Below are 13,714 nucleotides of genomic sequence, written 5' to 3'. Positions count from 1 at the left end.
TTGTGGCTTAGGACCACGTCATTATAAAGGTGAGGAGAGTAGTCTAGTTCAGTGCTCTCCAGTAGTTAGAGTTAGAAGTACTGTTATTCCAAATAATTGGGGGTCGAGGGGAGAAAAGATGAACATTTACTTGTTACCAAACATCTGTTACGTGTCAGCACTGTGCTGGCCCCTGATAACAGTGCCGTGAGGTAGATGTTGTCACGCCCTACCGAGGTGATAGGTGTGTTACAGATGGGACTGCTGAGGCCAGACACCCACACCAGGATCACAGAGCTGGTTATTGGCTGAATGAGCACTTGAAGAAAGGTCTCTCTCTCGGCAACTCCATTGCTTCCCAATATAACATTGTCTTCCTTCTCATGCAGTAGAGAAGTATATCAGGATGCAGGTGAGATTGTCAAAGCAAAGACAAGACATTACAGGTTTTGGTGGGAGAGGAAGAAAAATTTTTAAATGCTCTCTCATTGTCAGTTCATAAATTCAACTCAGAAATAAAGGACCACTTTATATAATTAAATTTCCTATGTTTGAAAAGTTAGACATTAATCAGTGTTTTGAGACTCTTTCAGAACTCATTTTTATGATAATCTATATTTTACTTGCAAAATTCTGGGTTCCATTTTACACAGGTATTATTTTCCTCTAACATATTAGTACTTCGGAGTACTAATTTGGGCCTGACCATCTGTGCCTGCATCCATAAGTGCTGCAGTATGGTGACTTGTGGCAAAAATATTGTCATAAGATAGTGTCAGTGACCCTTTGTGTGCTATGTGCTCTTAAAAAGCCATAAAATAGTGTAAACCTACTTTATCTTGATTGCCGATCATAATAGACTGGATACTAAGCTATAATAGCAAATCTGTATAATAAATCAAATGCTTTATACTGTGCTTTTTGTTTAGAAGAGAGGTATAAGTTTTTCATAGTATATGGCAAAAGGTGCCTCTTAGCCATTTCTGATGAGGTAGTTTTAATATTCATTCTATATGAATTATTTAGTTCAAGCCATATATGCAATAAACAGCATCAGCTGTTACTTTTGTGTAGCATTTATAATAGATTAGCTGTGCCAGCCGGAATGTTGAAAAGGCAGAGTAGCAGGAGTGGTTCTGCATTTAGTCAGAAGAGGGTATATATTCATCCCATATCTAGATGTAAGTTACCAATTTTATTTGTGTTCTGAAAGGATGTGTTTATCTTAAAATTTCAACGTTATGAAAAACTAGATATGTAGATGTATATATTTTCTCTTGAAAAATATGATACTTTGTCCAAAGCTTCCGTAGTTTATTCTCCATCAGCTCACATGTTGTAAAGCCTCCCATCTCTCCAAGGGCTGGACCACTCAAGGATGGTATGCACTTCTGCTAAATTAATCTTCAGGCTCCAGGTCTGGGACTGGAGCTGAAATTCACTGTCCTTTCCAGGATAGTTCAGAAAAGTGAACCATGGTGATTCCTTTTCTCCATCTCCTCTGCCTTCACAGAGGCAAGCCACTAGCTTTCTATAACACAGATACCATAAGTTATTCTTCTCAGATATTAAGTTAAAGCACTTAAGGCTAGTTAAAAGAAGTCCTCTCTTAAAACTTTCCTGTCCTTTAGAACCTTTCCATTCTTCTCCTAGCTCTCCTCAGCCCTCCATGTTAACTTCTTGAACTTGAGTGTTATTGCTTGCGTACAAAGAGCCAAAAAATATTAGTAATAATAAACCAAAAATGTGTTATCTCTCTCTCTCTGCTAATTCTAGCCGTAAGATTTTCGTTAATCTTAACAAAATCCTGCTTTCGTCATATCATTCCGCAGTTGCAAAACCTCCAGCCACATTCTGTTCCTTGACTCCTTTTCCTAGGCCTGTAGGACCTTTTCAGACTTGGCCTCTGGTTCTCCACACACAGCTCACATTAGACAGATTCTTCTGTTTATTGTCTTCCAAGGCCTACCTGAGTTTCTCTTTTCCCCAAAGTCTTTCTTTCTGAACTTGGCCTTAATCCTACATATATGCTCCTTTTATTTAGCATTCATCATACAGGATCTCAATATTCTTAGTTATTTTTTAATATTAAAAATTCCTTAATCTCCCCGCCCACCCCCAAATTACCCCCTCGATGGCAGGAATGGCATCATATATACTTTTCACAGGCCTTGGATGGTGAAGGGCATGCTGGAGACGTGCTGTGAATATGTGTGGCTTGATTTCTTGGTCTGACCTCCTTCTTGACTGTACTTGTCTTTCCTGCGTTCCCTTCACCTTCAGCACCAGGTTTGGTTTTGACCTTTAGGGCTGCAGCAGCTTTTCCTGCTAAACATTTTCCTCCTCAAACCCTGGCTCCCATTCCAGCCACATCAGATGTAGCTTCCTGTTCTGTTGCATAGTTCAGGAATCCTGTTTTCACAAAGCACACCCAGCCGCAGAGCACAAGTGAAAGGGGCACTTAGCGAACGTTAAGAGTTAAACCAAAATGACTGGAATTAAAAATGGAGTATCTTTCTATACCTTTAATAGAGGTCTTATAGCAACAGTGAAAATCTTCAAGGCCAAAAAGGTGAAGTCTTACAAAATCTGCCTGATAGTGATTGCCTAGTTTTAAAATTTTACATATACCTCCTCTTCAAATGCTCACCATTTACTTCCTATAGCAAGTAAATAAAGAAAACAGAACGAGGTGAATTATTCATGGTACTGAGGATTCGGGATAACATGGAGAAATGACTCCTTCTGCTTCTTCTGTTTTAGGCCTCATTGTCCAGCAAATGTTTCTGTTAGCAGCATGAATGAAATTTACACTTTTCTTTTCCTTCCCCTGTTCAACCAGGGTTAGGAGAGCTAAAGCAGATTGTAGGAAATCCCCATTTCCTGGGAGGCCATTGAAAAGATAAAGCAGTAAAAAAAAAAGAAAAGCAAGTTACAGAACTGCATATACAGATCATCTGTGTGCAGGTGTATGTATGTGAATTTTTTTCCCCTTTCCCCCCCACAAGTGCGCGATAACAAAGGGGTTTTGGCTCTTAGTTCCCAAATCTGTTCCCACCAAATAGATATATGCTTACTCCTTTTAAGTTTTAAAGCCACCCATACCTCCTCCCCACTGATAGATTTGTTCTCTTGGGCTTCTTATTCCAAATAGAACAATGTTGTCTACCCAGAAAGTCAGGTAACGACTTTCTGAATGGTATCAGCATCTGTCTTAGAGACTTCAGCAGTTACAGAGTCTACCCTCATCCTCCAGCCACTTGTTTGGAGCTCTGTAGATTCACAATGTGAACCAGTTTGAACCTCCGGAACGCTCTGTGGTTGGTGACCGAGGTTTCTGCAGTTGTCAACATGCTTGGCCAAAGCCAACTTCTGCCTCCCTTCTTTGCTGCTCACCCACTGTGTAACCTTCAGTGGGCCCCATACTCACTCTGTTCCTCGGTTGCACATCTATAAAGTGGGAATAAAAATTCACCTACTCACAAGGTTGCTGTGAAGATTAAAATAATTGATCTAAATCACATAAAACAGTGCCTGACACAAAGCAAAAGCTGTATAAATGTAAGCTGTTACTTCTGTTATTCCCCTGAATTAACTCACTAGGTCATAGGCTTTCAACGTGGATGCTGATTCGATAGCCCGGAGTCCAGAGGTTTTGATTTCTTTTTTTCATTTCAATCCCCTCTCCCTCCTTCTTGCTGATTATTGTCATCTGCACGGGCACAGCCTCTCTCACAGGCAGTTCAGCTGTTAAAACAAACAAAAGCAACCATCCTATATGCGTGAGCAGTATCCAGCCCTTTTTCACACTTACAATAATCCGTTTGGTTTACTTTATAGGTGTACACTTTTCCTGGTTTTTTCCCCCACACTCACTTTTTCAGTTTAATAATGTTTGTAACATAAACCAACACAAACATTGCCGATGACCTTATGGTGCCTTAAATGAATTTCCAACTGGGATGACCGATATTAAAATAACTCGTCGACCCTTACCGCCATCTGTTGGTGGTGGGTGGAATGGACTCCATTCTCCAGAGCCTTGGCTTGTAACTGGTGATGTTGAAAAGCTCCAAGTTCCCTAGTAGATGAGAGAGAGGAGAGAGAGAGGGAGAGTGTGTGTGCATGCACACATGCTCACGTGCCGTGTGCACACACGTGTACATGCACACTGGACGAAGTCTGTAAGGACACGCATCCATCCATTTAACATTCGTATGCAGAACTTCAGGTGATTTTCATATTTCAACCTACTTTTCCGTGTCTTCTAATTACAACAAATATGTATTTCTTTTTGTAATTATGGTAAATTATCAAGAAGGTAGAATTTGTGAGGGATTAAGTGATGGGGGGCAGAGGAGAGAACTAAGCTTTATTTTAGTAAGTGCAAACTAAAATGCGCTTAGATTTTGTATTACAGTAGATGAAAGAAGAAATGGAAATGGGGGAGAAATGACAAAAGCTGTGGTGCAAACAAAAGAAACTTGGGTAGATTCTAAGCAAAAGGTTTTATCAGCCAATATGTTTAAATGTGAGTTTTTACTTGTTATCCTCTCCCTTTGAAATTCTCATTATTCTGTAGTCATGTCTCTTAATTACTCTTTATGCTTTTACTGTCAGAGCTTCCTCTGGAGTGGATTCTCTGCTCTTAGCAAACAATATTATATTCTGGGTAGCCAGGACTGTGGGTCTGAGCCTTGTTACTTTGAAGCTGGATAAAACCCGAGGAATCTTTATATTCACATTTTTCCCCATTAAATTCTGCAGCTTGCTTTCTTGAGCATGCATCTCCTTGATGTCCTTGGAGTGTGAATTCTGCCAGTCAGGAGGCCTGTTTTCTCCCAATAAATTGTATGTCCGTGTTACTGGATTTTTTTTTTTAATACAAATTAAGTTGCAGATAGGAACAGGGAGAGGTGAAAATCTGGTTGCTTTATGAATTTCTATCCAGATATGTTCCTCTTGCAGGCACTGCTGATCAACAATAGAATTAGACTAAATGTTAATCATCTGTAATGACTCCCGCCACCCCATCTCCTGCCTCACATTATTAAATCTGACTGCAGATAAGACTCTCAGAGAGGAATCGGGACTGCTCTAAACCCTGCTGCCCCCTTTCCCGTTCCTTGGGGCGCCACTTGCCAGATGACTTTTCCCCATACTCTAGATCCTTTCTCATGGCATCAGAACTTGTTCGGGACTCCATTCCCACAACATGGTGACTGCATCAGCCCCTGAGAAGCTGACTTCGCCAGGGTCTGAGCAGTTTAAAGTGTTCCATCTTCCAGGTCAGGGGTCTGTATTTTCATGAGATCCCCTTGTGCTGTGAGCAGTGTAACTGAGTGAACAGCTCACAGAAGAAGATACTGTAGGGGAGGAAAACTCTCCACACCCCCGCCCCCACCACCACCCCAGGTAACTCCAGAGCTGCTGAATGGAGGGAGGCTAGTATGCGGTAGTACCACAGAGAGAGTGAAAACTGTTTTGACTTTCTGGGAAGTCATGGGCTTTCAGTGTTAACCCGCAAATCATGATGAAAACCACAATAGAAAGTAAAACTGATAAATTTCAGACGTCTCTCTTCTGCTACACACACCCCCATCCCACCTTCAACCATGAACCACATTTATTTTTTGTGTCTAAAACAAACAAACAAAAAACTTGTTTTGGCTTGAAAAATAAATCTGTTCCAGTCCCTTAATAGAAGAGATCTTCCATTTTTTTCCCTCACCTTTCATACCCTGTGTGTAAAGGAAACATTGTTTCTCAAAATTATGTCTTAGATAAATTGCAGTGAGAACTTAAATTTAACAATTTATTTTTGACCTTTAGGGTTTTAGGCAAGATCTTAGGCTCAGAATGTCTGTGTGCTTTTGTTTTCCCAGTTACAAAAATGGGAATAGTCACTGCTACCTCATAAGATTGTTGTGAAGTTAATTAAATAAGATCGTACATACAAAGTGCCTAGAACTTTAGGAACCAAGGAAATGTAATTCACTTTCTAATTTCTTATAAAATCGGCCAGCAAATGGTTGAGGAGGTTAGGGATGGTTTCATGGAAAAGCAAGTGTTACAGTAGTTCTTGAAGTTCAAGCATGGATAGAAGGGGGCAGTGGAGAGATAACAGAACCATGTTCAGAATGGTGTTTAAGGCAGATTAATGCAGCAGACTGGAGTGGAAGGACCAGAGGCTGGAGGTAAGAACTGGGATATGCTCTTTGCATAGGTATAGGCACAGTGAAGGCAAGGAGTGAACATCAGACACATGTCAGAGGCAAAACTCACAAGAGTGATTGACCTGCTGGGTTCAGGAGTGTCTGAGTTGATGTCTCAAGGACCGCAAGCTTGGTGGAAGACTGGGAATGTGGTGATGCTATTGAATGAAAAGAGGTATGAAGAGGAGACAAGAAAAGATGTGTTTGGGGTTCTTTGGGTATGGGATTTAGAAAATAGTGGACATGAAGTAACATTTAACTAGATATTTAAGTATCTTAGTAAGATACTAAGATAGTTAAGTAAAAAAAGAAGACAAAAACTAAAGCTTTGGTCAGTTTAAAACAAACCAGGAAGGAGAAATGGGCTTCATCCAAGAAGATACATTAATAAAAATCTATGGCATTGGATGTATTTCCTAGGAAAAGGAAGGGTCTAGGACTGATTATTAAATGTGATGAAAGTATAAATGTGATGAAAGTATAAATGAGAGAGTAGGAAGCTGAATGGGGAAAAAGCAAACACAAACAAACAAACAAAACCAAAAAACACTGAAAGAGTGCCCAGAAAGGTGGGTGAGGTTCTGGGAGTGCGGGTCCTAGAAGCATAGGTGTGAAGTAATGAGTAATGTCATATGTAGCCAAGATCAAAGAACCCTAACCAGAGGAGAGTGTGGCATGGTTGAGTCTCAGTGCTGTCCGGAGCCTATTCTCTTTTCCTGCTTCCCACATCTTCCTCTCTCCGTGTCTTCTTCTCCGTTGTTAATGTGGAGAGCAGAACCAGAAGGGTGGAAGGCCTGACCCTCTCTAAATTTCCTTTCTTCTGTTTGGTTTACAAAAGACCCTGAACTCCGTGACCTCAAGCAGTCTCTTAATCTCTGTGACTCCCAATCCCCTTATCCTACGTTGGAGTCACACCATTTTCTTCCCAACTTTTGGAAAGGGCTGCAGCAGGGATGCAATCTAAAAGCGTTTTCAGCTAAAACTTGTGCAAAGGAGAGAGCTCTGATAAATATCAAGCATGTCAATAACCTAGGTAGATAAATGGTTGCTAAAAGGTGGTCTTTAAATCACTTATTTTTTTCTGGTTTGCCGATTTTTTTTTCCCTAAAGTTTTGTAAGCTTAATGACCTGTGTTAAGGTTGTTATAAATACTCAGAATCTCTACAGGGAATTCAAGGTGTTTGTGCAGCCTTATGCCTCTTGAATGTAATTGTCATTTGAACCTTAAATTATCTTTACTTTCATGCCCAGTTAGTAATCATTTGATTACATGATTACACAGAGTGAAAATTAACTGAGGGAGAAGGGTGGCCCAAGCCATTTGTTTCTTCTAGATAAGTATCTTTCAGCTTGTTCAATGCATAAAATAGAAACCTGCAACATTTAAAATGTTTTAAAGTGCTGTGCAGATACTTACATTTCCTAAAACTTTTAAGAGTCTTTTTAGTCCTCAGCAGCACTCATGAGGAAGTAATACTAGAGAAGATGCGAAATTTTTAAAGTAAATCTATAGGAAAGTAAAATTTTAGAATTTGTCACGTATAAATAGGGAAATGGTCTCAGATACCTGAAGTTGGTTATATGTATGTATTTCCCAAAGATCCAGTAATTTTTAAGAATATTATTTTTCAAAGGTTTTTCTTCTTCGTTTTTAGAAGACAAACATAGATAGCAGTGCCTTGCGTTGTGGTCTGGTCACTGTGAAAAGATGCAGGGTTAGCACGTATGTTTAAGCTCTGCTGCCCCTTTGTTTTCGATAGTAGTGCACTCGGTTTTAACATTCTTTTTTTCCTTCTTCCCCAACTTCTAGTGTACATTAAGGAATTAGAATACATTTTTCATATGACCCCTCATAAAATGAACTCTTAATTCCTGGTTCATTGTTTCATGTTATTTATTGCCTATTCCTTGCACACGTGTGCGCATACACATTAGTGAGTACACTGTGTAACTAATTATTGTGGCATTAAAAGAGGTCTTAATAAAGGTATTTATAAACAGTTATCAAAATCTTAGGTAAAAAAGATCTCTTTTAAATATCACATTGAAAATATTTAAATAACATATCAAGTGTGTTAAAGATATATACGCACATGCACCCTTCTTTGAAGATCTAGAGCCATGCAGAGCTGCCTGCAAAAGCAAAATGAAATAGATATGATCCAGGCAGGTTTCCCACCGTGATTAGTTCATAAAGCCTATGTGGATCTTAGTACGTTCCATTAACCATTCTGTGGCCTTGCCTTTGGCTTTGTATTTGACCACAATATAGTGTTACTAGAAGAAACTATTTTTAATAGGGCTCACATTCCATTTTTTTGGTCCCAAGATCATCAGGTAAGTACCTGATTCCTCAGAGCTAAGCATTAGACTGTAATCCAGAGATTCAAACGAGAGACCTAGCCATTCCCCTATTATAGTTTAGTTTGTGTTTAGAATTCTCATTTCCTGTCCCTGAGCAAAGAACATTTTGTACTTTAAAGTGTGCAGGTGTTTGATAAGTGTATGTGTATTCTCCGGACTTAGACATTAATAAAAGTTCCTCAGTTATAACGTCTTTCTTTCTCTTTTTCTTTTTAAGATACGGGAAAATCGTTTCCACGAAGGCAATTTTGGATAAGACAACAAACAAATGCAAAGGTATGTTTCCTTCGCTGGTGATTTGCTAAGTCAGAGCTTTAGAGAAATAACGGAATGTTAAACCTGATCTTGGTTTCAGAACTACCTCCATTTTTTAAAATCCAGATCTTGTGTGTCACCCAGTTTCTGTCTTGCACAATGTCAGCATATTGCTTACGTTTGACCCTGGTTGAGTTTTGGCTGGAAACCCAGCAGCAGCTCACCATTTGCCAGAATCCCAGATTTGACGCCAGTAGAGTTAACATGCAAAGTACTGGCTGGCATTTATCCCCTGCTCTTAAAAGGGGAGTAGAGTTAGAAAATAGCTTTTCTTTCCTGAGCCTGAGGAGATTAGAGCTGCTTACTGAAGACCATTGGACTGTACTAAAGAACTGAAAAGATTACATATTGTGCAAATTGGCTCTATTAATTAGAATAGAGTAGTTTTAAGCAGTACTTAATTACATGTTTCAATACTCCCAATTGTTCTCTGCTGAATGCCTGTTGACAATATTGGCAGCAGGGAGGAGAGAACCATTTTCACTGACCAAATTGTAATAGGGAGGGGAGGTCATACACCCCTTTGAAATATGCTGCTGCATTAATTTGATGCACTGACCTTCAGTTTTCTGTGTAATTAGGATGAGCTCATCCGGCTCCATGAGCTGGAAGAGGCGGCGTCTACAGTAGGCAGCACTGATACTCCATGGTTCTGACTTTTAATGATCCAGCATCTTAACAATAGGCATGTGATTTCTAGGAAAGGGGAAGAATGGAGTCAGCTGACTTTGAGTCGAACGACTGACCCCATGAATTGAAATAAGGTTGACAGGAATAGGCAGAGAAGGCAAATCGCCTCATTAATTAGACCCCAGTTTTTCAAGTAGTGGTGACGGCTCTGGCTTAGCACAATCTGAAAAAGGCAAAGAACGTAAATGAAGCCTATGGTATGGTAGGGCCTCACCTTAGAAGCTAGCGTTTCCTTTAATCTAGACTTGAAGTGATTCCTTGTATTTCCGTCTCTTTCTGCAAAGCTCCTGAATTTAAAGGAGCTATTGCGGCAAATATCTAAAGCCCATGTTTGATCAACATGGTACATTCAGGCAGTTTTGCCGTAGGACAGTGAGTAGAGCCAGGCTTTATGTAGAGTGGTACTCGATTGATATTTTAAGTGAATTAAGCGGGAGAGAGTCAAATTGTAAACTGAAATGTTTACCCGCTCACCCGATTAGCCTTGTTTAACGTATTTTAACATGATTTGAGGGAGCAGGGACACAGAAAAAAATCCTTTGGTTTTATCACCAAAAAAATGGACTCTTGCAGGTATAAAACAGGAAGCTACTCTCAGCATTTGTTTCAAACCAAGAGAGAAATCACAGTAGACAAGTTGTTTTATAGCCTGCCCCTACCTTTCTTCCTCCTCACCCCATGCACCTCCCTCCCCACAAAAAAGAAGTCTTTGCAGCAGATCATTGTGTTAAAAAGCACCTCCTCACCTAGTTAAGTGAGAGAGAGGACCCAGAGGCCTCCCTGGGTGAACTCTCTACCACACCTCTACACTGGATGTTAACTGTTGTACACTCTTCTCCAACGAGACCCTATTGCCTAGAAACCAAAATTCTACAAAATGCTCAGCACGATCTAGAAAAGCTATGAGTAAAAAAATACTAATGCTAAATCTAACATCTTATTATAGTATAAACCCATGATATTTGGGAAGGGTCCAAAGATACGTGGAGAGAGTTGTGGGGCTTGTAAATAAGGATAAGAGTAATTCAGAACTGATTTTCTATACTTGTCTCCTAGAGACTTTCTGCTAAATCGAGTCTCAGGAGAGACTTCCTTGTGCTGGGGTGGGGCGCAGTGAGAGAAACTTTCTAATAAGGCTGTTTGTGTCGCTCAGGCTTCAGGAAGAAATAGCAACAGATATCTTAGGTGTGGGTGAGGGAGGGAGGGAGAGAGAGTAAGCAAGAATGGATTTATGAAATTTTGGAAGGGAGGATGAAAGAGCTCCTGGAAAAATAAAAAAAGTAGTTTTAGGACAAATGAGAAAAAATAACACAGCATAGCTCACGATAAAGACAGATAACGTTAGCCAAGTTCTAGATAACTTGAGAAGGTGGGGGGGTGGATGGATGGATGAATATAGGTAATGCTTAGATTGCTACTCTAAATGAAAAGTGCTTGTGTTGTATACCAGTTTTTTAAGATTGAATAGATCAAAGAATTATATACCTGGAAGTTAGATCTTTGAGGTTATAGCACATTTTTTGTCACAAAACATATTTTGGAGCCTCTCTCTAACAGACAAAATTAAGCTGAAGGAAACATTGCTCTGAATAACATGTTATTGTAGTTATTAAATTTTAAAATTCACTGTTCTGTTGCTTTCTACATTTCAATTTTTGTTGGTTTTTTGCCCAAAAAAAGGTGTTTAAATGCTCTACAATACTGATATATATGACAGTTCAGAACCAAAAAAAAAAAAAAGCTCATAAAAGGATTGATTGTGACACTGGCTGGTTAATTATCAGTGTTTTCAGAGTTGCATATAAGACCAGAAAACACACACACATGTAAAATGGGTGTGGATAAGTCAGACCAAAGGGAGAATAGGGGTAAGAGCAGGAAACTTCATGTTACTGCAGACATGGCCGTGTATTTCCTAGTCGCCAAAGCAAAAATAAACATACCTATTCTTGTGATGATTGACAATGTAGAAAAGATCCAAGAAGCAGGAATACCATAACTGTTCCTGGTCCTGAGACCTGAGAAGAGTCTTCCTGGGGGTCCAGTGAGAGGATACTGTGTTATTTAGTGAATCCCACCTTCAGAAATATCTGTATATGTGTTTATATAATGAAACCCATAGAACCTGCGCAACTCGTTTATATACTTCTATATTTACTTGAAAGTAATATCGTAGAGGAAGTGAAAGAGCACAAGGTTGCATGCTTACCTGTTATATTTGTTTGCCGCAAATGTTTATGAAACAGATATGTGGTAGGCATTGGGCAAGGCCAGAAAAGGATGTAACAAATAACTAAAAAATGCAGCCATTATGAATTTTTCCTAATTAGGAAATAACAGATAAAATAATACTAAAAGTACCTGAATGAATAGAAACTTCCACTACATTAACATCAAACTTGAGATCTTCTGTTCATTTTAATTTATTGACAACTGCAGAATTAAAGAGGAAGTCTTAAATGCCCATCAGTAGAAGTTACATCATTTCAGTGTGGTTGGGTGTTCCTTTATGACCTGCTTAAATTGTGTTTGGTAATAAAACATGTATGAGAATGAGAAAGTAAGTATGTGTGTGCCTGTGTATATTTTCATAGCAGGTTGCATGTTAGCACTAACAACAGATTTCTAAAAGAAAATCCAAAATGCGTTTAACCTAATTTCTAACCTGGCTGTTGAGTAGAGTTCTCTGTTTTTTACCTGGGTCAGCCTCTTCTTTTTCTGTCCAACCTGGCTATTTCTCCACTCACTGTCAAAATCAAATTAAGCCTTATTCCAGGTAATCAAAGGAAGCTGCTTCTTGTTTCAGCTTTGACACTCATCTCTCCTAAACCATCTATGTCTGTAATCCACAGTCTAGTCCACTGATTTTGCTACCAGGCAACATTTTTGGTGTTAATCCTGCACACTCACCTTTGGACCACTTCTGAAGTTTCTGTTTGGTTTTATTGATGTGTGTATATTTGTCTATTTTGACACTAGTTTCTTCCTGTGTAAATTACTGTAACTTTATAATATCTATAAATAAATGATAGGGCTGGCCCCTCTTCTATGTGACCTCTATGCAACAGGGCTTTTCTTTTTCAAAATATTCTTACTTATTTAAGATTACTTTGATAATAGGTTTGCGTTCTAAGGAAATCTCTGTGGGTATTTTTGCCTGGGTACCCTGATCTTTTAAACAATGTGCTAAAGAGAACTGAACCTTTTCTCAATCACTTAAGAGTTCTCATAGTGACAAATCAGTGATTGCCTGATTTAATACAGTGATGCTTGTGGATCAGTAAGGTTCATGGAGCTGTTGCTCATATGCTGCTTAAACCCTGTTCTTTGTATAGTTTTCCTCTTGGTTGCTGTTAGTTTTCACTGCTAGATACCATCCATTTGATGATTTTGTAGCAACTCTACCCTCAACCTGACCCCTTACCCCCCTTATTTCCTGCTTTTGGTTTGTTATGGCCAGGGAAAATAGCCAACCAGCTTATTTAAAATGTTTGAAAACCTATGAATAAATAAGCCTCAAGCCAGGGCCTCTCTTAGGAGGTTATTTATTTGTTTGTTTTATTATGTTTTGTTTTTAGACTTTAGGACATGAACTGCTAAAACAGCTATTTGGGGTTTCTGGAGCCATTCCCCCCCCCCCCCCCCCACTTTATTTATTTTGAAGAGATCTTGAGCTGTAATTTAGATAAATAATGATATTTGTAACCAAATTCTAGCGGTTAGGTTATTTTATATTTGGGGTATCCAATGGTTGTACTTAACTTATTTGAAAAATAAAATGTAGTCTACTGAATAAACATACACTTACAAGCTCTGTAGGATAGCTCTATTTTTCTTACCAAATTATTAAAAATGCTACTTTTCTGAAGCTGGTGGTTTTTTTTGTTTTTGTTTTTTTAAATCTTGGTAACTTAGATGTCTTTTTTTCCCCCACAGTAAGTACAGTACATCTAAGAAAAAGATCTGGAGAAAGGGGGAAAAATGGTTTCTTTTTTTTTCTCTCTCTTTTTTTTTTCAACCTTGAAGGGCAACTTGCCTTGCCCATGCTAGAAGGAGAAGGACAGCCCAAGGAGGATGGTGCACTGGGGCTATAAAGCTTGAGATCTGTCAGGACGTCAGGGCTTCCATTTCTGTTGCCTGCATCAGAGACC

General features: G+C 39.1%; 1 protein-coding gene across 9 annotated transcripts in view; it reads left to right on the top strand.

The window, feature by feature from the left end:
• Nucleotides 1-13,714, top strand: part of RBMS1 (RNA binding motif single stranded interacting protein 1) — a 204,900-nt gene that overhangs the window by 156,849 nt on the left and 34,337 nt on the right. For all 9 annotated transcript variants that reach the window (XM_057747132.1, XM_057747138.1, XM_057747134.1 and 6 more), the window contains exon 3: nt 8,776-8,834. In XM_057747132.1, coding sequence (XP_057603115.1) covers nt 8,776-8,834 — 59 coding nt within the window. The remainder of the gene's footprint in view (nt 1-8,775; nt 8,835-13,714) is intronic.

This window comes from Hippopotamus amphibius, chromosome 8 (genome assembly GCF_030028045.1).
Source record: "Hippopotamus amphibius kiboko isolate mHipAmp2 chromosome 8, mHipAmp2.hap2, whole genome shotgun sequence".
Lineage (NCBI taxonomy): Eukaryota > Metazoa > Chordata > Mammalia > Artiodactyla > Hippopotamidae > Hippopotamus > Hippopotamus amphibius.
The sequence above is the reverse complement of the archived record's forward strand: the minus strand, read 5'-3'. Positions and strand labels throughout refer to the sequence as shown.